General features: G+C 38.5%; 2 protein-coding genes, 5 non-coding genes and 2 pseudogenes across 7 annotated transcripts; all 9 read left to right on the forward strand.

Annotated features, from left to right (window-relative positions):
- Positions 1-330: 330 nt before the first annotated feature.
- LOC144430081 (5S ribosomal RNA) lies at positions 331-449 on the forward strand. The gene has a single exon (XR_013479327.1). It is a non-coding gene; the product is annotated as a 5S ribosomal RNA (ribosomal RNA).
- Positions 450-1,652: 1,203 nt separating this feature from the next.
- Positions 1,653-1,761, forward strand: LOC144430171 (5S ribosomal RNA; annotated as a pseudogene).
- A 1,210-nt stretch (positions 1,762-2,971) lies between these two features.
- Positions 2,972-3,090, forward strand: LOC144430047 (5S ribosomal RNA). The gene has a single exon (XR_013479293.1). It is a non-coding gene; the product is annotated as a 5S ribosomal RNA (ribosomal RNA).
- A 1,211-nt stretch (positions 3,091-4,301) lies between these two features.
- On the forward strand, positions 4,302-4,420 carry LOC144430048 (5S ribosomal RNA). The gene has a single exon (XR_013479294.1). It is a non-coding gene; the product is annotated as a 5S ribosomal RNA (ribosomal RNA).
- Positions 4,421-5,626: 1,206 nt separating this feature from the next.
- Positions 5,627-5,735, forward strand: LOC144430173 (5S ribosomal RNA; annotated as a pseudogene).
- Positions 5,736-6,945: 1,210 nt separating this feature from the next.
- On the forward strand, positions 6,946-7,064 carry LOC144430049 (5S ribosomal RNA). Its single transcript, XR_013479295.1, has one exon. It is a non-coding gene; the product is annotated as a 5S ribosomal RNA (ribosomal RNA).
- A 1,206-nt stretch (positions 7,065-8,270) lies between these two features.
- On the forward strand, positions 8,271-8,389 carry LOC144430008 (5S ribosomal RNA). The gene has a single exon (XR_013479253.1). It is a non-coding gene; the product is annotated as a 5S ribosomal RNA (ribosomal RNA).
- A 997-nt stretch (positions 8,390-9,386) lies between these two features.
- LOC120329762 (uncharacterized) lies at positions 9,387-15,763 on the forward strand. Its single transcript, XM_078117976.1, has 2 exons — positions 9,387-9,752; positions 10,012-15,763. Exon 2 carries the CDS (start codon positions 10,367-10,369, stop codon positions 15,761-15,763), a length of 5,397 nt encoding a protein of 1,798 aa, XP_077974102.1. The 5' UTR covers positions 9,387-9,752; positions 10,012-10,366.
- Positions 15,764-15,814: 51 nt separating this feature from the next.
- On the forward strand, positions 15,815-17,857 carry LOC120337567 (uncharacterized). Its single transcript, XM_078117795.1, has 2 exons — positions 15,815-17,450; positions 17,710-17,857. Exon 1 carries the CDS (start codon positions 15,815-15,817, stop codon positions 16,916-16,918), a length of 1,104 nt encoding a protein of 367 aa, XP_077973921.1. The 3' UTR covers positions 16,919-17,450; positions 17,710-17,857.
- The last annotated feature ends 6,495 nt before the right edge of the window (positions 17,858-24,352 follow it).

Genomic DNA, 24,352 nt, shown 5'->3' on the forward strand with positions numbered 1-24,352 from the left:
GGGCATCCGCTTATCAAAAAGCTTTGTCAATAACACGTCAGGCCTCAATAACAAACAAGCGAGTTATATCAGGGACTCGATGCTTGCGTTAAGCCATACACCAGAGATAAAATACCTATGAGGAAAAACATGCAATCAATAAATTAACGCATGTAATCAATAATAACAAAATTTGACACTGGTAGAAAATGTCGGCGGTAAGCCACTGAGCGAAACAGCGACTGCCTGAGTTTCATTGTTTGTGACTCTACAAACGAAACAGTTGCGCTTCGCTTCTCTCTCATTAGGCGTTGCCTATATATAAATAACCGAATATGTCTCGTCGATATCGCCTACGACCATACCACGTTGAATACACCCGATCTCGTTCGATCTCGGAAGTTAGGCAACGTCGGGCTCGGTTAGTACTTGCATGGGTGACCGGCTGAGAATACCGGGTGCCGTAGGCTTTTCGCTTTTATCAAAAATGAAAGGAATGCTGTCTTAACAAAACATAATTTAAAATGAATATGTTATAAAATATTTCAGATTGTCGAGGACTGAATAATAACTAACAGGGGCGAAACGCAACTTTACGAATAGTCACTGAGACCCGTCATCGATATTTCGAATGCGTCTTAATAGGTATAGGCCTGCTATATATGGCAGAATAATCGGTGCTACTATGGAGTGAGTTAGGATGAGAAATCGAGATAAGACGACTTAATTAATCATATGACGGATCACGCCAATCGCCCGGTTATCAGTCAAGGCCAGTTATTTCATTTCGGAAGCAAGCACTTAATGGTAGCGGAAGCCGTAACTTACCTGCGGTAACATGGACTACCTTACGACGACGAAGGGTTCTGAAAACTATCCCTTAATGGAATTCGAACCCACGCAGAGTAATCAGAGGTGTGGTAACGAGCGTATATCTGACACTTAGCCTGATGCGCCACACGGTTGAGCACGAGTTTTACCATAGCTTGAAATCTACCTATATCTAGTATTACATAGTGAGATCTACGTCAATTCAGTACTTTAGCGCAGGTTCAAAGCCTTCATTTTGCATCCCTAATAGATATCTTATTAAATTTAGTTAGACTGACTGACTATTAACGTTGATACATTTTTATTGAACCGGACTTAATCGAAAAATTAAACTCTCGCCAAGTTACGGGCGATCACCGAAGTGCCACGCGCTTGTGAGAGTTTATTTATAACTTTTGATACTGTGTGAGTGCACGTAACCTAGCTTTGAGCACATATAATAAAAAACAAGCTTATAAGAAGGGCAACTTTCATATATACTGTCGAACTATCTGGGTTATGTGCAATACAATGGGCATCCGCTTATCAAAAAGCTTTGTCAATAACACGTCAGGCCTCAATAACAAACAAGCGAGTTATATCAGCGACTCGATGCTTGCGTTAAGCCATACACCAGAGATAAAATACCTATGAGGAAAAACATGCAATCAATAAATTAACGCATGTAATCAATAATAACAAAATTTGACACTGGTAGAAAATGTCGGCGGTAAGCCACTGAGCGAAACAGCGACTGCCTGAGTTTCATTGTTTGTGACTCTACAAACGAAACAGTTGCGCTTCGCTTCTCTCTCATTAGGCGTTGCCTAAATATAAATAACCGAATATGTCTCGTGGATATCGCCTACGACCATACCACGTTGAATACACCCGATCTCGGAAGTTAGGCAACGTCGGGCTCGGTTAGTACTTGCATGGGTGACCGGCTGGGAATACCGGGTGCCGTAGGCTTTTCGCTTTTATCAAAATTAAAAGGAATGCTGTCTTAACAAAACATAATTTAAAATGAATATGTTATAAAATATTTCAGATTGTCGAGGACTGAATAATAACTAACAGGGGCGAAACGCAACTTTACGAATAGTCACTGAGACCCGTCATCGATATTTCGAATGCGTCTTAATAGGTATAGGCCTGCTATATATGGCAGAATAATCGGTGCTACTATGGAGTGAGTTAGGATATGAGAAATCGAGATAAGACGACTTAATTAGTCATATGACGGATCACGCCAATCGCCCGGTTATCAGTCAAGGCCAGTTATTTCATTTCGGAAGCAAGCACTTAATGGTAGCGGAAGCCGTAACTTACCTGCGGTAACATTGACTACCTTACGACGACGAAGGGTTCTGAAAACTATCCCTTAATGGAATTCGAACCCACGCAGAGTAATCAGAGGTGTGGTAACGAGCGTATATCTGACACTTGGCACGATGCGCCACACGGTTGAGCACGAGTTTTACCATAGCTTGAAATATACCTATATCTAGTATTACATAGTGAGATCTACGTCAGTTCAGTACTTTAGCGCAGGTTCAAAGCCTTCATTTTGCATCCCTAGTAGATATCTCATTAAATTTAGTTAGACTGACTGACTATTAACGTTGATACATTTTTATTGAACCGGACTTAATCGAAAAATTAAACTCTCGCCAAGTTACGGGCGATCACCGAAGTGCCACGCGCTTGTGAGAGTTTATATATAACTTTTGATACTGTGTGAGTGCACGTAACCTAGCTTTGAGCACATATAATAAAAAACAAGATTATAAGAAGGGCAACTTTCATATATAGCCTACTGTCGAACTATCTGGGTTATGTGCTATACAATGGGCATCCGCTTATCAAAAAGCTTTGTCAATAACACATCAGGCCCCAATAACAAACAAGCGAGTTATATCAGCGACTCGATGCTTGCGTTAAGCCATACACCAGAGATAAAATACCTATGAGGAAAAACATGCAATCAATAAATTAACGCATGTAATCAATAATAACAAAATTTGACACTGGTAGAAAATGTCGGCGGTAAGCCACTGAGCGAAACAGCGACTGCCTGAGTTTCATTGTTTGTGACTCTACAAACGAAACAGTTGCGCTTCGCTTCTCTCTCATTAGGCGTTGCCTAAATATAAATAACCGAATATGTCTCGTCGATATCGCCTACGACCATACCACGTTGAATACACCCGATCTCGTTCGATCTCGGGAGTTAAGCAACGTCGGGCTCGGTTAGTACTTGCATGGGTGACCGGCTGGGAATACCGGGTGCCGTAGGCTTTTCGCTTTCATCAAAAATAAAAGGAATGCTGTCTGAACAAAACATAATTTAAAATGAATATGGTATAAAATATTTCAGATTGTCGAGGACTGAATAATAACTAACAGGGGCGAAACGCAACTTTACGAATAGTCACTGAGACCCGTCATCGATATTTCGAATGCGTCTTAATAGATATAGGCCTACTATATATGGCAGAATAATCGGTGCTACTATGGAGTGAGTTAGGATATGGGAAATCGAGATAAGACGACTTGATTAATCATATGACGGATCACGGCCAATCGCCCGGTTATCAGTCAAGGCCAGTTATTTCATTTCGGAAGCAAGCACTTAATGGTAGCGGAAGCCGTAACTTACCTGCGGTAACATGGACTACCTTACGACGACGAAGGGTTCTGAAAACTATCCCTTAATGGAATTCGAACCCACGCAGAGTAATCAGAGGTGTGGTAACGAGCGTATATCTGACACTTGGCACGATGCGCCACACGGTTGAGCACGAGTTTTACCATAGCTTGAAATATACCTATATCTAGTATTACATAGTGAGATCTACGTCAGTTCAGTACTTTAGCGCAGGTTCAAAGCCTTCATTTTGCATCCCTAGTAGATATCTCATTAAATTTAGTTAGACTGACTGACTATTAACGTTGATACATTTTTATTGAACCGGACTTAATCGAAAAATTAAACTCTCGCCAAGTTACGGGCGATCACCGAAGTGCCACGCGCTTGTGAGAGTTTATATATAACTTTTGATACTGTGTGAGTGCACGTAACCTAGCTTTGAGCACATATAATAAAAAACAAGATTATAAGAAGGGCAACTTTCATATATAGCCTACTGTCGAACTATCTGGGTTATGTGCTATACAATGGGCATTCGCTTATCAAAAAGCTTTGTCAATAACACATCAGGCCCCAATAACAAACAAGCGAGTTATATCAGCGACTCGATGCTTGCGTTAAGCCATACACCAGAGATAAAATACCTATGAGGAAAAACATGCAATCAATAAATTAACGCATGTAATCAATAATAACAAAATTTGACACTGGTAGAAAATGTCGGCGGTAAGCCACTGAGCGAAACAGCGACTGCCTGAGTTTCATTGTTTGTGACTCTACAAACGAAACAGTTGCGCTTCGCTTCTCTCTCATTAGGCGTTGCCTAAATATAAATAACCGAATATGTCTCGTCGATATCGCCTACGACCATACCACGTTGAATACACCCGATCTCGTTCGATCTCGGGAGTTAAGCAACGTCGGGCTCGGTTAGTACTTGCATGGGTGACCGGCTGGGAATACCGGGTGCCGTAGGCTTTTCGCTTTTATCAAAAATAAAAGGAATGCTGTCTGAACAAAACATAATTTAAAATGAATATGTTATAAAATATTTCAGATTGTCGAGGACTGAATAATAACTAACAGGGGCGAAACGCAACTTTACGAATAGTCACTGAGACCCGTCATCGATATTTCGAATGCGTCTTAATAGATATAGGCCTACTATATATGGCAGAATAATCGGTGCTACTATGGAGTGAGTTAGGATATGGGAAATCGAGATAAGACGACTTGATTAATCATATGACGGATCACGGCCAATCGCCCGGTTATCAGTCAAGGCCAGTTATTTCATTCCGGAAGCAAGCACTTAATGGTAGCGGAAGCCGTAACTTACCTGCGGTAACATGGACTACCTTACGACGACGAAGGGTTCTGAAAACTATCCCTTAATGGAATTCGAACCCACGCAGAGTAATCAGAGGTGTGGTAACGAGCGTATATCTGACACTTAGCACGATGCGCCACACGGTTGAGCACGAGTTTTACCATAGCTTGAAATCTACCTATATCTAGTATTACATAGTGAGATCTACGTCAATTCAGTACTTTAGCGCAGGTTCAAAGCCTTCATTTTGCATCCCTAGTAGATATCTCATTAAATTTAGTTAGACTGACTGACTATTAACGTTGATACATTTTTATTGAACCGGACTTAATCGAAAAATTAAACTCTCGCCAAGTTACGGGCGATCACCGAAGTGCCACGCGCTTGTGAGAGTTTATTTATAACTTTTGATACTGTGTGAGTGCACGTAACCTAGCTTTGAGCACATATAATAAAAAACAAGCTTATAAGAAGGGCAACTTTCATATATACTGTCGAACTATCTGGGTTATGTGCAATACAATGGGCATCCGCTTATCAAAAAGCTTTGTCAATAACACGTCAGGCCTCAATAACAAACAAGCGAGTTATATCAGCGACTCGATGCTTGCGTTAAGCCATACACCAGAGATAAAATACCTATGAGGAAAAACATGCAATCAATAAATTAACGCATGTAATCAATAATAACAAAATTTGACACTGGTAGAAAATGTCGGCGGTAAGCCACTGAGCGAAACAGCGACTGCCTGAGTTTCATTGTTTGTGACTCTACAAACGAAACAGTTGCGCTTCGCTTCTCTCTCATTAGGCGTTGCCTAAATATAAATAACCGAATATGTCTCGTGGATATCGCCTACGACCATACCACGTTGAATACACCCGATCTCGGAAGTTAGGCAACGTCGGGCTCGGTTAGTACTTGCATGGGTGACCGGCTGGGAATACCGGGTGCCGTAGGCTTTTCGCTTTTATCAAAATTAAAAGGAATGCTGTCTTAACAAAACATAATTTAAAATGAATATGTTATAAAATATTTCAGATTGTCGAGGACTGAATAATAACTAACAGGGGCGAAACGCAACTTTACGAATAGTCACTGAGACCCGTCATCGATATTTCGAATGCGTCTTAATAGGTATAGGCCTGCTATATATGGCAGAATAATCGGTGCTACTATGGAGTGAGTTAGGATATGAGAAATCGAGATAAGACGACTTGATTAATCATATGACGGATCACGCCAATCGCCCGGTTATCAGTCAAGGCCAGTTATTTCATTTCGGAAGCAAGCACTTAATGGTAGCGGAAGCCGTAACTTACCTGCGGTAACATTGACTACCTTACGATGACGAAGGGTTCTGAAAACTATCCCTTAATGGAATTCGAACCCACGCAGAGTAATCAGAGGTGTGGTAACGAGCGTATATCTGACACTTGGCACGATGCGCCACACGGTTGAGCACGAGTTTTACCATAGCTTGAAATATACCTATATCTAGTATTACATAGTGAGATCTACGTCAGTTCAGTACTTTAGCGCAGGTTCAAAGCCTTCATTTTGCATCCCTAGTAGATATCTCATTAAATTTAGTTAGACTGACTGACTATTAACGTTGATACATTTTTATTGAACCGGACTTAATCGAAAAATTAAACTCTCGCCAAGTTACGGGCGATCACCGAAGTGCCACGCGCTTGTGAGAGTTTATATATAACTTTTGATACTGTGTGAGTGCACGTAACCTAGCTTTGAGCACATATAATAAAAAACAAGATTATAAGAAGGGCAACTTTCATATATAGCCTACTGTCGAACTATCTGGGTTATGTGCTATACAATGGGCATCCACTTATCAAAAAGCTTTGTCAATAACACATCAGGCCCCAATAACAAACAAGCGAGTTATATCAGCGACTCGATGCTTGCGTTAAGCCATACACCAGAGATAAAATACCTATGAGGAAAAACATGCAATCAATAAATTAACGCATGTAATCAATAATAACAAAATTTGACACTGGTAGAAAATGTCGGCGGTAAGCCACTGAGCGAAACAGCGACTGCCTGAGTTTCATTGTTTGTGACTCTACAAACGAAACAGTTGCGCTTCGCTTCTCTCTCATTAGGCGTTGCCTAAATATAAATAACCGAATATGTCTCGTCGATATCGCCTACGACCATACCACGTTGAATACACCCGATCTCGTTCGATCTCGGGAGTTAAGCAACGTCGGGCTCGGTTAGTACTTGCATGGGTGACCGGCTGGGAATACCGGGTGCCGTAGGCTTTTCGCTTTTATCAAAAATAAAAGGAATGCTGTCTGAACAAAACATAATTTAAAATGAATATGTTATAAAATATTTCAGATTGTCGAGGACTGAATAATAACTAACAGGGGCGAAACGCAACTTTACGAATAGTCACTGAGACCCGTCATCGATATTTCGAATGCGTCTTAATAGATATAGGCCTACTATATATGGCAGAATAATCGGTGCTACTATGGAGTGAGTTAGGATATGGGAAATCGAGATAAGACGACTTGATTAATCATATGACGGATCACGGCCAATCGCCCGGTTATCAGTCAAGGCCAGTTATTTCATTCCGGAAGCAAGCACTTAATGGTAGCGGAAGCCGTAACTTACCTGCGGTAACATGGACTACCTTACGACGACGAAGGGTTCTGAAAACTATCCCTTAATGGAATTCGAACCCACGCAGAGTAATCAGAGGTGTGGTAACGAGCGTATATCTGACACTTAGCACGATGCGCCACACGGTTGAGCACGAGTTTTACCATAGCTTGAAATCTACCTATATCTAGTATTACATAGTGAGATCTACGTCAATTCAGTACTTTAGCGCAGGTTCAAAGCCTTCATTTTGCATCCCTAGTAGATATCTCATTAAATTTAGTTAGACTGACTGACTATTAACGTTGATACATTTTTATTGAACCGGACTTAATCGAAAAATTAAACTCTCGCCAAGTTACGGGCGATCACCGAAGTGCCACGCGCTTGTGAGAGTTTATATATAACTTTTGATACTGTGTGAGTGCACGTAACCTAGCTTTGAGCACATATAATAAAAAACAAGCTTATAAGAAGGGCAACTTTCATATATACTGTCGAACTATCTGGGTTATGTGCAATACAATGGGCATCCGCTTATCAAAAAGCTTTGTCAATAACACGTCAGGCCTCAATAACAAACAAGCGAGTTATATCAGCGACTCGATGTTTGCGTTAAGCCATACACCAGAGATAAAATACCTATGAGGAAAAACATGCAATCAATAAATTAACGCATGTAATCAATAATAACAAAATTTGACACTGGTAGAAAATGTCGGCGGTAAGCCACTGAGCGAAACAGCGACTGCCTGAGTTTCATTGTTTGTCACTCTACAAACGAAACAGTTGCGCTTCGCTTCTCTCTCATTAGGCGTTGCCTAAATATAAATAACCGAATATGTCTCGTCGATATCGCCTACGACCATACCACGTTGAATACACCCGATCTCGTTCGATCTCGGAAGTTAAGCAACGTCGGGCTCGGTTAGTACTTGCATGGGTGACCGGCTGGGAATACCGGGTGCCGTAGGCTTTTCGCTTTTATCAAAAATAAAAGGAATGCTGTCTGAACAAAACATAATTTAAAATGAATATGTTATAAAATATTTCAGATTGTCAGGGGCGAAACGCAACTTTACGAATAGTCACTGAGACCCGTCATCGATATTTCGAATGCGTCTTAATAGGTATAGGCCTACTATATATGGCAGAATAACCGGTGCTACTATGGAGTGAGTTAGGATATGAGAAATCGAGATAAGACGACTTAATTATTCATATGACGGATCACGCCAATCGCCCGGTTATCAGTCAAGGCCAGTTATTTCATTTCGGAAGCAAGCACTTAATGGTAGCGGAAGCCGTAACTTACCTGCGGTAACATGGACTACCTTACGACGACGAAGGGTTCTGAAAACTATCCCTTAATGGAATTCGAACCCACGCAGAGTAATCAGAGGTGTGGTAACGAGCGTATATCTGACACTTAGCACGATGCGCCACACGGTTGAGCACGAGTTTTACCATAGCTTGAAATCTACCTATATCTAGTATTACATAGTGAGATCTACGTCAATTCAGTACTTTAGCGAAGGTTCAAAGCCTTCATTTTGCATCCCTAGTAGATATCTCATTAAATTTAGTTAGACCGACTGACTATTAACGTTGATACATTTTTATTGAACCGGACTTAATCGAAAAATTAAACTCTCGCCAAGTTACGGGCGATCACCGAAGTGCCACGCGCTTGTGAGAGTTTATATATAACTTTTGATACTGTGTGAGTGCACGTAACCTAGCTTTGAGCACATATAATAAAAAACAAGCTTATAAGAAGGGCAACTTTCATATATACTGTCGAACTATCTGGGTTAAGTGCAATACAATGGGCATCCGCTTATCAAAAAGCTTTGTCAATAACACGTCAGGCCTCAATAACAAACAAGCGAGTTATATCAGCGACTCGATGTTTGCGTTAAGCCATACACCAGAGATAAAATACCTGTTGTTACCGCCAATATCTTGAAGTAAAATCATTTCTCCCGCAAGTTGGCGCCATGGACCAGCTTATCGAATGCTTGGTTATTGCACCACAATGATTTTGTGGAAGTGACGTCAGGGGACCGCGCGCGCTGCAGGATCCTGGAAGTTTCTGGCTGATGGCTGTTTTGACGTCGGCCTGAGAGTGTTATTTTAGGGTTTATAATTGATTAATTAGTGAACGACTTAGGCTTGTAGTGTTAGTAAAATGTACTGTATTTATTTGTACTGCTAATAATAGTGTATTATTGATATTCCTCACAGTTTTCATTGTAATATTGCTAAGTAATTCAGTCAAGTTATTGTGATTTAATGTTCAAGTTACTGCTTGACGACCCTTGAGGACACAACGTCAAGTAAGTTTATACATATAGCTTTGTATTCTAAGTTTTACATGGTTTGTATTTGTTTTCCTGTCAGGCCTTGAAAGTGCCGGCAGAGGTAATTTGTGTGTTTATTTATTATAACCGTTAGTGATGCCATATTTGGTCATTAGGTAATTGTGTGACGTAACAACGATATTTAGGGTTTGTTTACAATAGTATAGGCCTACTGATACGTTACTGCCCCGATCTTGTTATTATTTGTGTATTTATTATTTTTATGTTATTTCAGAAAACCGTACTTCTTTGTATTGTGCATCTGTTCGTACTGAAGTATTGTTATTCGTACTGTGTATCTGTTCATACTGCAGTACTGCATCTGTTCGTATTGTTTTACACTGTTTGCAACACATCACAAGAAAATAAAACATCTTATGCTGATACAGTGATAGTACGCGTCTTTTTGGGAGTGCAACCTGGTCGTCGAGAGTATTGGTATTGGCCATCCGTACACCCTATGTGGGCAGAGTCCGCGCTCCACAATTAAGATTTAATCAAGGCTCTGCGCCAACATAAAGTTTTTTGACGTTTCTACAAAGTATTGACAATTGTGAAATTCAAAGGCCTTTACTAGTGGACATAAAATTATGGCTGAGTCAAATCCAGTTCAATACACTGAAGAAGATGTACAAAGTTTACAAAATGCACAAGAAATGGTGCTAGAACAAGAATCTGATGATTTAGAACCGTCCCAAGTTCCAATAAAACTGTCATCACAAATGAAAGAGCCTACAGTTGACCGTGAAGTTGTCGCTGCTGAAAAAATATTATCTCCTGTTGGTTCCGGTAGTGGCTCGATTCATGACCTTTTTCGAAGATCGTCTGATGTGGATTCGGTTTCCCAAATAGAAAATGAAACAAATAAACCAGGGAAGTCCGTAGCATCTTTCAATGCCGAAGATAAGCAAATGAATGTTCACAAAATGACCACAAGAGCGAAATCAAAATATAGCGCTCAATCACGTGACAGTGTTTCACAAAAATCAAAAGTTTTCAGTGTTGGGGGTTCGTTACGATCTCGAAGTATCCGAACTGCGTCATCGGTAATGTCACGGGTATCCACTTACAGTGACTCTCAAATCCAAGATATTTACAAAGCAAGAAAATTAAATTTACAAAAAAAGATTGAGCTGGAAAAGATTCAGCTACAAGACTCCATTTCTCAAGAAGAAGCAGATTGGAGCGAGAAGGTGAGAATGGAAAATGAAGAAATAAGACGAAAACGTCAAATTGAAGAAGAAAAGTTAATACGAGAAAACGAAGAAATCAAACAAAAACGTCATATTGAAGAAGAAAAGCTAAGACGGGATCGACAGATTCTAGAGGAAAAGATTCGAATGGAAGAACAAGAGCTAAGAAGAAAGCGTCAAATCGAAAAGGAAAGTTTCCAAAAACGCAAAGAAAGAGAACTAAATGAACTAAAACGTAGAGATCAGCGCACCCAGCTAGAATTGGATGCTGACTTTACGGAAGCTATGGCAGAGAGGGGGTTACCATATGACCTTCCTGCTATTTCCGATACAAATGTAAACAAACTGTTACTTGGCACCTGTACAAATGTGTCAAATAGTAACGAGATACAGAATGTATCTCCACCTGAAATAAGATCCGATTCTCCTGCTACAATTGGAAATAATATTCAATCTACTGTGCCATCTGAGACCATGTTAACAACTGCAAATCAGCCAAGTTACACGTTGGGGGATGTTTCGCTTTCCGTGCCTTCTATTGGTGTGGATCAAGGTATGTCGGTTTATTCATCCTCCCCAGGTTTTGAAATTTGTTGTCCACATACTACCAGTGTGCTTGGTGTGAATGAATGTATGGTTGTGACTAGTACTGCATCTCATAATGCTAATAATTCAATAACAATTCCTAAACAAATAAATTCTGCTGTGAATCCAGTAAATGTGCTTGCAAATCAAATTCAGCCTATTCGTATGAGTTCATATGCTGCATGCCCTACCTGTACTGCTAGCTCAAGTTATTTTGCTGCTTCTACTACCAGTAATAATGCACCTACCAGTAATTGCATGACTTATTCTTGCACTGATTTTGCTAGCAATTTTAGTTCAAATACAGGTACAATTCCAATTTATAACATGTCACAAGCAGCCAATGGTGACATCAATAGACTGACAATGCCAATTATTAATGAAGAAGCTACTCAAATTAATATACCCCAGCCAAGCCAGGTACCAATACAATCAACACCACAAGTGATTTATGTGCCCCAGCAAGCAAATTTACCTCCAACAGAACCTCCAGTTTTTTCTGGTGATCCTGGTGAATACCACGACTTTATTGACATTTTTGATACCGTTATTGCTGCAAAGGTGCAGAATGCAAAGCAAAGATTTGTTTATCTGTTACAATACACAAGAGGCACTGCTCGTGCTCTAGTAAAAGGATGCCAACATAAAGGTTCGGCATGCTATGATGAAGCGTTGAAATTACTCGCAGAAACTTATGGCCATAAATTGCAAATTGAACAGGCATGTTTGAATTCTATTATAGAGGGCCCGCAACTTAGAACCAATGACCTGGAAGCTTTAACAATGTTTGCTGCTGAATTAATTGCATGTGAAAATACATTAAAAGGTATTAAAAATAAAGGTCTGTCTTTGATGATCATTGATAAAATATCGTGGAGAATGCCATCAGTTTGGAGGCCAGGTTGGCGAACTTTGGTAGATGATACTCTTCATGTGAAAGAAGAGGACTTGAGCTTAGCACATCTTGTGTCATATGTGCGTAAGAAAACGAGGGAATTGTCAAACCTTTCTAATCCTGAAACAAATAATGTCCAAAAACCCAGAGAAATTGCAAATAAACCAATGAAGCAACACAAGTCATATTTTACTACAACTGTCTCCGCTGCTGACAAACCAATTCCTAAATGTTTTAAATGCAGTGGCACTCATTTCCTGAATCAATGTCAAGAGTTTAGGAACATGAAACATGCGGACAGAGAAAGATTTGTGAGGGATTTGAAATTATGTTTTTCTTGTCTACAAAAAGGGCACTGGTCAAGGCAGTGCAGACGCGAGAACCCATGCAGAGTTCCAAATTGTAAGCGAAAGCATACTACGCTTTTGCACCCCCCAGATAATGTAAATGCGGATGATCAATCTGAACATCATAAGCCTGCTGATGATGCTTCTGTATCAAAAAATACTAATGAAAACAAAGAAGAAAATAAATTTAGTGCGTTTGTGAATTCTGCCAGCGAAGCAAGAGTGTTATTAAACGTAATTCCAGTCAAGGTACGTGTGAAGGGACAGAATGATGTTGTTTTAACAAATGCCTTTTTCGACACTGGCTCAACATGTTCTTTTATAAGTGAAGCGCTCATGCAAAGATTGAATGCCACTGGCCATGAAACAAATTTAAATATTCGTACTATTTCAAATGTGACTGAACAAAAGAAAAGCTCTGTTATTAACGACATTGAGCTACCCCATTTTGATGAATCTGATTTTATTGCATTGGGTCAACTGTTTTCTAATAAATGTATCGATATTGATGTTTCAAATATTCCAACACAGAAGGATGTGGATCAGTTTCATGAATTCAAGGATGTGGTTATTCCCAGGCTAAATCAAGAAGTTGGCTTGCTGATAGGAAAAGATAATTTTGCCCTACATAAGCCATTGGAAATTGTACACGGGCCAGATGAATATTTTGCTGTGAGATGCCCTGCTGGATGGATGATTAGTTGTCCTCCCAAAACTAAGAAAGTTGAAAGATCAAATTCTAATTTTTTCGCCAAATCTAGTGTGCACCCACTCTGTAAAATGTGCACTGAAGTGGTCGATTCGATACAAAACGAAAAACCAGAATTTTCCCCTAATCAAGAAATTTTCATGGAAAGAGTGAACAAGTCTATTCATTTGACAACGGATGGACATTATGAAATTGATCTTCCATTTAAAAATCCTAATGTGATTTTGCCAAAAAACAAAAGTCATGCAGAACAAAGATTAGAATATCTCAGAAGACGATTTTTAAAAGAACCGGATTTCTACAATGAATACAAAAGTTTTGTAAAAGATATGATTGATAATGGTTATGCAGAGGAGGTCCATAATTCAGGGGAATGTGATGGTAAAACTTGGTATCTTAGTCACCACGGAGTGCGCCACCCAGAAAAGAAAAGCCTTCGTGTTGTATTTGATTGTTCAGCTAAATTTTCTGAACTGTGTTTGAATGACGTTCTGTTACAGGGGCCAGACCTTGCAAATAATTTGGTTGGTGTTCTGGCTCGTTTTCGAAAACAATCCGTTGCAATTCAAGGAGACATCCGAGCAATGTTTCACCAAGTGAAAGTTTCCGAACCTCATAGAGATTTTTTGAGATTTCTCTGGTGGCGCAATGGCGATGTCTCACAACCTGTGGCCTGCTTTAGAATGACTTCATTTCATTTTGGTACAATCTGCTCACCCAGCTGTGGCAATTTTGCCTTGAAAAGGACTGCTGAAGATAATAAAGAAGATTTTAGTGAAAGCACTGTGAATGCTGTTTATGATGCTTTCTACGTTGATGATTTTTTGGATTCAAAAACCAATGCTGAGGAAGCTATAGATCATGTCAAGAATGTAAGAAATTTAGTATCCAAAGGTGGATTTGAAATAACAAAATGGGTCAGTAATGATCGAGCTGTTTTGCTGTCAATTCCGGAAGAGCATCGTGCGAAAGATGTCAAAGGATTGGATCTCTCAGTGGATGACCTGCCAGTGGAAAAGGCGCTTGGCATGATTTGGGATGTAGAACGAGATACTTTGTGCTTTCGTGTCAAACATAAGGATAAACCTGCTACAAAAAGAGGATTGTTGTCAACTATTAATTCTATTTTTGATCCTCTTGGTTTCGGTCAGCCAGTTATTCAACCTATGAAAGTTTTGATCCAAGATTTATGTAGGAAGAAATTTGATTTGGACGATCCTATTCCACCAGAATTGAAGAAAGAATGGTCAAAATGGCTTTCTGATTTACCAAAATTAAAGAATTTCAATGTACCGAGATGCTATACGCCAAAAGATTTTGGTAAAATAATCAATATACAACTTCATCATTTTTCAGATGCATCTGAAAAGTCATATGGTGCTGTGTCTTACATTAGAATTACAAATACGTATGAACAAGTTCATTGTGCTATTATAAGTGGAAAAACCAGACTTGTCCCTTTAAATGGTTCAACAATACCGCGACTCGAACTTTGTGCAGCAACAATTTCTGCTAAAAATGATGCATTTCTAAAAAAGGAACTCAAACTTCCAATTTCGGCTTCTTATTTTTGGACCGACAGTACAACTGTTCTTCGATACCTGGCAAATACAGATAAAGTATTTAAAACTTTTGTGGCCAATAGAGTAAACTTGATAAAGGAAACTTCTGAAATTGAACAATGGCGTTATGTGCCTTCACAACTGAACCCAGCAGATGTTGCCTCAAGAGGGCTCTCAGTTGATGCGTTTTTGAATTGCCAACACTGGAAATCTGGTCCTGATTTTTTGTGGCAAGCTGCTGAGGAATGGCCTTTACAGCCCGACTTTATGAACGATTGCTCTACGGATAATCTTGAGGTGAAAAAAGAATCGATACAATGTTTCTCAAATACAGCATGTGAAAAATCGGTTCTGGATCGTATAATTTCAAAATATTCAGACTGGTTTCGTCTGAAGAAATCTTTTGCCTGGATATTACGAGGTAAAAATATGTTGTTTTCAAAACTTAATGCAAATGAATTGCCTTCTAACCTGTCTAATGCAAATCGCATTCAACCACTTTCTGTTACTGAGCTACAAAATGCGGAATTGGAGATAATCAAATATGAACAATCAAAATATTTCTGCGAAGAAATACGTTTGCTGTCAAATAATCAAGAAATTCCAAAATCAAGCACTTTGATTTCGCTGCGTCCTTTCTTGAAAAATGATATTCTTCGTGTTGGAGGTAGAATCAAAGATGCTCCAATTAGTTAAGATGCTAAGCATCCAATTGTTATACCAAAAGAAAGTCTTATTGCATCCCTGATGGTTGAATATATTCATAGGACAACTGGACACAATGGAAGAGAATATGTTCTTGCAGAAATCAGGCAGAACTATTGGATTGTAAAGGGGACTTCATTAGTGAGGAAAATTATCAACAATTGTGTCTTGTGCAGAAGAAAGCAGCGTAAACCCGAATATCAAGAAATGTCGGATTTGCCTGTTGATAGAGTAACTCCTGACAAACCACCATTTTCATATGTGACTTTGGACTGTTTTGGGCCTTTCTTCATTCGTCAAGGAAGAAGTGATGTTAAGCGATATGGGGTTCTTTTCACATGTCTAACTACCCGTGCAGTACATGTGGAAATAGCTCAAAATTTGGACATGAACTCATTTATAATGGCTTTAAGGAGATTTGTTTCTCGTAGAGGTCAAGTGTTGGAAATTCGAAGTGACAATGGTTCAAATTTTGTGGCCGCTGAACATGAACTTCGTCAAGCAATAAAATGTTGGAATCAGAAGCAAGTTCATGATTATCTGCTTCAGAAAAATATAAAATGGATATTTCAAACACCTTCCGCTTCACATCATGGTGGTGTTTTTGAAAGACAAATTCGGACTGTCAGAAAGGTATTTAATTCAATTTGTCGGGAACAAACTTTAAGCGACGAGGCTCTATCCACTTTAATGTGTGAATGTGAATCTATTATAAATGGACGTCCAATTACAACAGTTTCAAGTGATGTAAATGACTTGACACCACTGTCTCCAAATTCATTATTGTTATTAAAACAAGAACCTGTTCTTCCACCAGGTTTGTTTGAACAAAAGGATGTGTATTCGAGGAAACGCTGGAAACAGGTCCAGTATTTGGCAGATATTTTCTGGCAAAGATGGAGAAAAGAATATCTACCTCTTTTACAACAAAGAAAAAAGTGGAACAAACCTCAACGTAATATGTGTGTGAACGATATCGTTCTCATTGTGGATCATAACTTGCCACGAAATACCTGGCTGTTGGGTAGAGTTATCAAGACTTTTCCTGGCAAGGAGGGCCTTGTTCGATCTGTTAGTGTTCAGACCCAATATTCTGTTCTTCAAAGACCTGTTACAAAGCTTATTTTATTGCATGCTTGTAATTAACAAGTTAGCTCTTGCATGAAATTTCTTTTGCATGACACAATTTCGTTATATTTTGTGTGTTTGTTATTTGTTTGAATGTGTGTGTGGAAATCTGTAAATTGGTGTATGTGGACACAAATTTTCAATTTCCAAGGGGCCAGGGTGTTACCGCCAATATCTTGAAGTAAAATCATTTTTCCCGCAAGTTGGCGCCATGGACCAGCTTATCGAATGCTTGGTTATTGCACCACAATGATTTTGTGGAAGTGACGTCAGGGGACCGCGCGCGCTGCAGGATCCTGGAAGTTTCTGGCTGATGGCTGTTTTGACGTCGGCCTGAGAGTGTTATTTTAGGGTTTATAATTGATTAATTAGTGAACGACTTAGGCTTGTAGTGTTAGTAAAATGTACTGTATTTATTTGTACTGCTAATAATAGTGTATTATTGATATTCCTCACAGTTTTCATTGTAATATTGCTAAGTAATTCAGTCAAGTTATTGTGATTTAATGTTCAAGTTACTGCTTGACGACCCTTGAGGACACAACGTCAAGTAAGTTTATACATATAGTTTTGTATTCTAAGTTTTACATGGTTTGTATTTGTTTTCCTGTCAGGCCTTGAAAGTGCCGGCAGAGGTAATTTGTGTGTTTATTTATTATAACCGTTAGTGATGCCATATTTGGTCATTAGGTAATTGTGTGACGTAACAACGATATTTAGGGTTTGTTTACAATAGTATAGGCCTACTGATACGTTACTGCCCCGATCTTGTTATTATTTGTGTATTTATTATTTTTATGTTATTTCAGAAAACCGTACTTCTTTGTATTGTGCATCTGTTCGTACTGAAGTATTGTTATTCGTACTGTGTATCTGTTCATACTGCAGTACTGCATCTGTTCGTATTGTTTTACACTGTTTGCAACACATCACAAGAAAATAAAACATCTTATGCTGATACAGTGATAGTACGCTTCTTTTTGGGAGTGCAACCTGGTCGTCGAGAGAATTGGTATTGGCCATCCGTACACCCTATGTGGGCAGAGTCCGCGCTCCACAATTAAGATTTAATCAAGGCTCTGCGCCAACACCTGTAACGTAGCGGGGTTTTTAGGCGATGGCGTTCGACGGTGATATACTGTGTAGAAAAGACCGTCTACTTCCTCGCTAAACGACAGCTTAATTGACTTTTAAATACTGGCAAATACTCGGCTATTCTGTTGCCCCAGTCCACAGGTTCACACGATAAACAGTCAAGAAATATTCACGGTGCACTTTTGTATTCAACGCTAGGATACGATACCCAGCCATCAAGGTCAGAGAACAGAAAAGAACAGTGTGTCCGATGCAACAGACACGACGCAAAAAGGACAAGTAATCAAAAACACGTGGCAACACAACAAATGCGCAACGCATAAGCGCCACACAGTGGAATGAACGTAAGACTACGTATTACGTTACACCTCCCTTCTTTACAAAAAAAAGAAATTTACGTAGTCAATTTCTTTCACACCTAATATGGGTGCAAGTAAATCCAACGTGAAGGAATTAAAATATATCTATACATCATCTGATTAGGATGAGGGCGTTATTACTTGAACTTGGGACAATGCAATAGTTGAAATCAAATATTGAAACACATTAGCAATGAAATGCGATAATTACAAAATTCACACAGTAGATAACGATTACATTGAAAATACAACAGCAATGTAATAATGTGAACTAAATGTGAGAATACAATTACAATAAATTCACACTCATAAAAATATGAAAATACTGAAATAAAATAAAACTAATACAATTCAAAATTATCAAATCTGGTAGGTAATTTTGAAACACGAGTTTTTGAAACATAGGGTTTGATTTGTGAAGTACTTGGAATATCGGGTACACCACGACAAACCAAAGATAAATCAGAATGCAAAGTTTTCGGCGGGGTATGATTACAAATCCACTCCGATACAAATAAAGGTGTTATCGTACTAGCTTTTTGGTCGGGAATTGCTACACAACGTAAAAATCTACTAAAGTTGTCAATCATAGATAAAATATACTTATTGCCGGAATTGCTCTTTGATATTGTGATAACATCACAACTTATCCGCTCGTTAATGCCACTCAAAACTGTTGGAACCAGATGTGCTTTACGAGCAGGAACTGGATTTTTCCTAGACTGACAGTTCAAACAAGATTTAACAAAATCATTTACGTCATCATACAATGAATGCCAATAATGAAATTGCATTGCTCTTAAACGAGTCTTTCTAATACCAAAATGTCCTGAAGTACTTTTGTCATGAACATGATGAAGTACTAAGGGTATCATAACTTTGGGAACCACGATTCTATAAGAATCTTTTCCAAGGGCTGAATCTCCAAAACGTCTATACAATACGTCATCAATGATTTTCAAATCATCAAATTTTGACCATAAGGTTTTCAAATCTGGGGAAAAATTCTCAATCTCATCTATTTCAGGTCTTAATTTATTTTCCATCCAGCACAATACAACAGAAATGTCTGGATCTGCCTGTTGGTGTCTCATTATATAATGATTATCAAGAACACAATTATCTGCAACTGAAACTTCATAAATTTCAGTTTGGGGAATTCTAGACAAGGCATCGGCATTGCCATGCAATCTACCAGGTCTAACAATTACATCAAAATTATATTCGGCAAGAATATCTCGCCACCTACAAAACAATCTACAGGAACCTTTAAAAGATTTTAACCATTGTAATGAGGCATGATCTGTACGTATAGTAAATTTCTTTCCAAGCAAGTAAGTTCGAAAATGTTGGACAAAGTACACAATAGCATACAGTTCTTGCTTGGTTGTGGAATAATTTCTCTGGGCTTTATTAAGAGCCAGACTACCATACGCAATGATGCGCAATTCGCCATTTTGATTTTGACTTAAAACGGCTCCAATAGCTGTAATCGAAGCATCACAATCTAAAACATACGTATCCTCCATTTTATCTGAAGGAAAGGCTAAAATGGGCAGGGAAGTAAATTTTTCTTTTAACAAATGAAATGCTTCATCAGCTTCTGAAGACCATACGAAAGTCTGTAAATTCTTATAAGTTAGTTTGTACAATACATCAGCAATGTGTGAAAATGATTTAACAAAACGCTTATAATACGTCAAAAATCCTAAAAATGATTTCAATTCAGTAACATTCTTTGGCACAGGCCAATTTTTTACAGCAGTGATTTTCTCAGGGTCTGAAGAAACACCTACACTACTTACAACATGACCAAGAAATTTTACTTTACTACACAAAAACTTCGATTTGCCGACATTGAGTTTCAATCTCGCGGAACGAATCCGCTCAAAAACACGGCAAATTCTGGACTCCAATTCAGTCAAATTTGAAGCATACACAACTAGGTCATCTAAGTAGCAAACACAAATTTTATATTCCAATCCTTTCAACATACGTCTCATTAGTTTAACAAAAACAGCAGGGGCAGAAGTTAAACCAAATGGAAGTACATTAAATAGGTACTGTGAAGTAGATGTAACAAAACTTGTTTTATATTTGTCCTTCTCTGCAATAGGAATTTGGTAATAGCCAGAAGTAAAATCTAGACAACAAAAATATTTAGCACCACCTAGGGCATCTAAAACATCGTCAATTCTAGATAAGGGTGTATTCTGTTTTACTGTAATGTCATTCGAAAATCTATAATCACAACATATTCTAAGGGAACCATTCTTCTTCCTTACGGGTACAATAGGACAAGGAAATGGACTTTCACACTCTTGAATTATACCATTATCTAGCAATTCTTGTATTTGCCTTTTAATTTCACCTCTAAATGCATGTGGCTCACGCCTTGGAGGTAAACGAATCGGTCCCCCGACCGTTGGAATTTCATGTTCGCATAAATTTGTTCTACCCAGATCCCATGGACTAGAAGACATGATATCTAAATTATGTTCAAGAAAAGTATACCATTCCTCCTTCTCCTTAGGAGTTAATTTCACATCATCAAAAGATACTTTTGAACGAAAATCTGAAAACTTTTCTTTTAAACTGCTTATCTCAGGGGGATTCTTTTTCGTGCTCTCGGTCACGTTAATATTGCAACAAGAGTGACCCGCATTGTGTTCAACAAGAATCCAGTCATTGGGCGAAGCATTAAAAGCATCACCCGAACCTACTACAGGTGTAAATTCACCAAGTAATTGATTTATATTTACTTTCAATGAGAACGGTCCTGGGTTCATAATACGAACCGGTATTTGGGCATCAATAGAATAAGAAACAAAGTTTGAAACAAGGGCCGACTCTTTTTGCTGCAAGGGAAGTCTATTTTCAAAATAACCAAAAATACGGGTCGGCACAATACCACTTGACTCATCAGAAGACACAGATTGCAAATTAGTCTCGATAATATTATTGGTGCTTATATCTGTGTCATTATAATCATCACCCATCAGACTTCCCATTAGGACGACAGTTTCAGATGGTCGGATTACGACTTCATCTATTGACGACACTTTGTAAGTGCGTCTTGGATATGGGGTAGGTTCACATGTAAAATAAACGCAGCTATGCCCAATCTTAAGACTACAGTCATTGTAATCTAGAATGCAGGAATACTTATTAAGGAAGTCGTTTCCTAACAGTATCTTATCGACATTACCCCTAATGTCTCCTGTTACAAAAAACATGTGATAGTCGTCTATACTTCCAATACGAATACGTATTTTTGTTCTACCTTTAATATTAATAGGTTCTCCCCTATAACATTCAAATCTCTGTGTGACGGATTCTATGTCCTGATTTTTGCTAGCTCTTTCCCACAGAGTAGATGAAATGAAAGAGGCACCAGCACCACTATCTATGATAGTATTTGCATGCAAATTATCGCCGATCAAAATGTCGGTGTAAACGGGAGTACGCAGTTCCCTGTGCTGGTTAGTAACATTGGAAAGGGTGTTCGAGACTTTCTTAGCATATTCTTCATATGCTTTAGTTGTCAAGGGTTTTTCAGTTTCATTTACAGGCCGTTCATTTGATTCGGGATTTACCTTGGAATCTATTTCTCGGGTTGGTGACTGGCCTCGTTCCCCAACCCTTCCGTGTTTAACACTGTGTTAACATCGTATTTGAACTGTTTATCATCCTTAATCTTTATATTCTTATATCTACGTAACACTTTCTGTAAAGCAAAACAATTCTCCTCTATGTGGTTAGTCTTTCTACAATAACTACAACCATCGCGATTTCGAGGTTCTTGTGTGCCGGAGAAACCTCCACGGCCACCCCGACCTCTGTTACATGATCCACGGCCTCGGCGGTCAGTTTGTTTACCGCGATAGTTTTGGCGTCTGGAATCGCCACTACCGCTATATCTTTGCTTTGCGAGTTTTGTGAATCATTAGGATCCACATAATTATATGCAAACTGTTTCGTATTAGCAGCCCTCTCCATTAGACATTTAACATAAACACGAAAAGAGGTATTCATAGGTCCAACCATATCTAAAAATTCTTTAGCTCTTTTATTTCTAAGGCCATACTTAAATTGTTGGCACAGTATATCTTCTGTAGTTGGTGTTTTACCATATGCCAAATAACCCAAATGTTCGAGATCCTGAGCATACGCATTATAGCTTTCGCCAACCTGCTGTATGCGATCTCTAAATTTCTGGTGGGGACTAGTTTCACCAGCGGTACCAGAAAACTTTACCAAATATTGTAAAATAGCATCAGAATTAATAGACAATAGACAATAAGTTTATTTCGTCGTGCAAGAAATCACAATACAAATTCAGTATTACAGTACATTTCAAATACAGTAACGGATTTCATCGCAATTGACAGGAAGTCGCAAAGGACCAGGAATGGTCATCACAAGTCTGCGACACCAAGATTAAAAACGAGTCAATAATAAAAAATTGAAATAAGTGAAAGCAATATGCACAAAGAAAAGCTTATCCATTCATAAATTAACCAACAAGGTTGATATGAATCATTATATATGATTTGGGAGAGAAAGTAAAAATAAAAGTCGGGAAAATTCAATTGATATACAGTAATTATAAAAATAAATCACCATATCATTCAGCTGTGTTTTTGTACAATTGCAGCGATTAAATTTTTATATATTGTCATATGCAACATTAAATTGAGCGATCATTTTATTTGATGAGAAAAAATTAAATTAAGCAACCTCTATGTACGAATTATAAGGCACAATTCATACTCAATGTACAACCATCCACATAAAACTTTTAGAGTAGAAAATAAAATTTGGCACCAGGCCGATGTTAGGCGCATATATCCAGGTCGGAGGCGACTCCAGCCACATCTTAGTTACAGTTGGTTAGCTACGGAGGGCAATCATTTGTCAACGAACTGGAAAATTGTTCAGGTTGCTGAGCGACCGCACGCGCTTCAGAATCTGATTTATATAGACAGAAAATTTGAAAATATGTGAGTAAGTAAGATAATACCATATTAGATAACTCGGAAGCTATATCACGGTACACAGTGAAGCGAACTAATGAACCGCTATCGTTTATATGACACAGAAGACAGTACCGGTAGGTTACCACGGTACCGGTACGGTATGGTGCTGTATGACACTGTCCAGCTGTCAGCAAAACCACAGTTTATGAAGACTAACGGTACCGGTAGTTTTTGATTAAATATTTTTTATATGTATTCTTGAAAGTCGTGTAGCCATGTGATTTTACTTCATGTGGAATATTGTTCCATATTTTAATGCCCGTATACTTGATTGAGTTTTGTGTTCTTGCAGTGGAATATCTGGGCACAAAATAATTTCCACGCGCAGAAGATCGGGTGTAGTGTGTGTGTGTTTTAGACTGCTTAGTGAAATATTTATCGAATGCTTCGGGTAGGGATTTATTTTGGTGTTGATGCATTAGTTTTGCAATTTCAAAATTGAATAAGTCTGTTAATTTTAGAATGTTGAGTGACGAATAAAGATGATTAATATTAGTTCTAGGTGCTGCATTGCAAAGAGATCTAGCAATTCGGTTTTGTAAAACATTAATTTGTCTTAAATATTTTTGTGCAGCAGCTCCCCATGCTGCGATTCCATACTGGACATAAGATTGAAAAAGTGAAAAATACACAGAGCGCAGGGTAGATGTAGGCATGTATTGTTTGAGCTTGTAGGTGATACCAACTGCTCTGGTTATTTTTTTTACCACATGCTCAATATGTTTGTCCCATTTAAGACCAGAATCAATAAAAATTCCCAGGTATTTGTATGATAACACATTTTCTAATTTGGTACCATCAATTTTTATTGACAAGTCATGGTTTATCTGATGCTTTTGAGGAGTGATTATCATGGATTTCGATTTTTCAATATTAACTGTCAGTTTGTTTGATACCATCCAATCATGCACCTTCATCATTTCATAGTTCACATTATTCTCTAAAGTTGGAATTGAATT

This window comes from Styela clava, chromosome 11 (genome assembly GCF_964204865.1).
Source record: "Styela clava chromosome 11, kaStyClav1.hap1.2, whole genome shotgun sequence".
NCBI lineage: Eukaryota > Metazoa > Chordata > Ascidiacea > Stolidobranchia > Styelidae > Styela > Styela clava.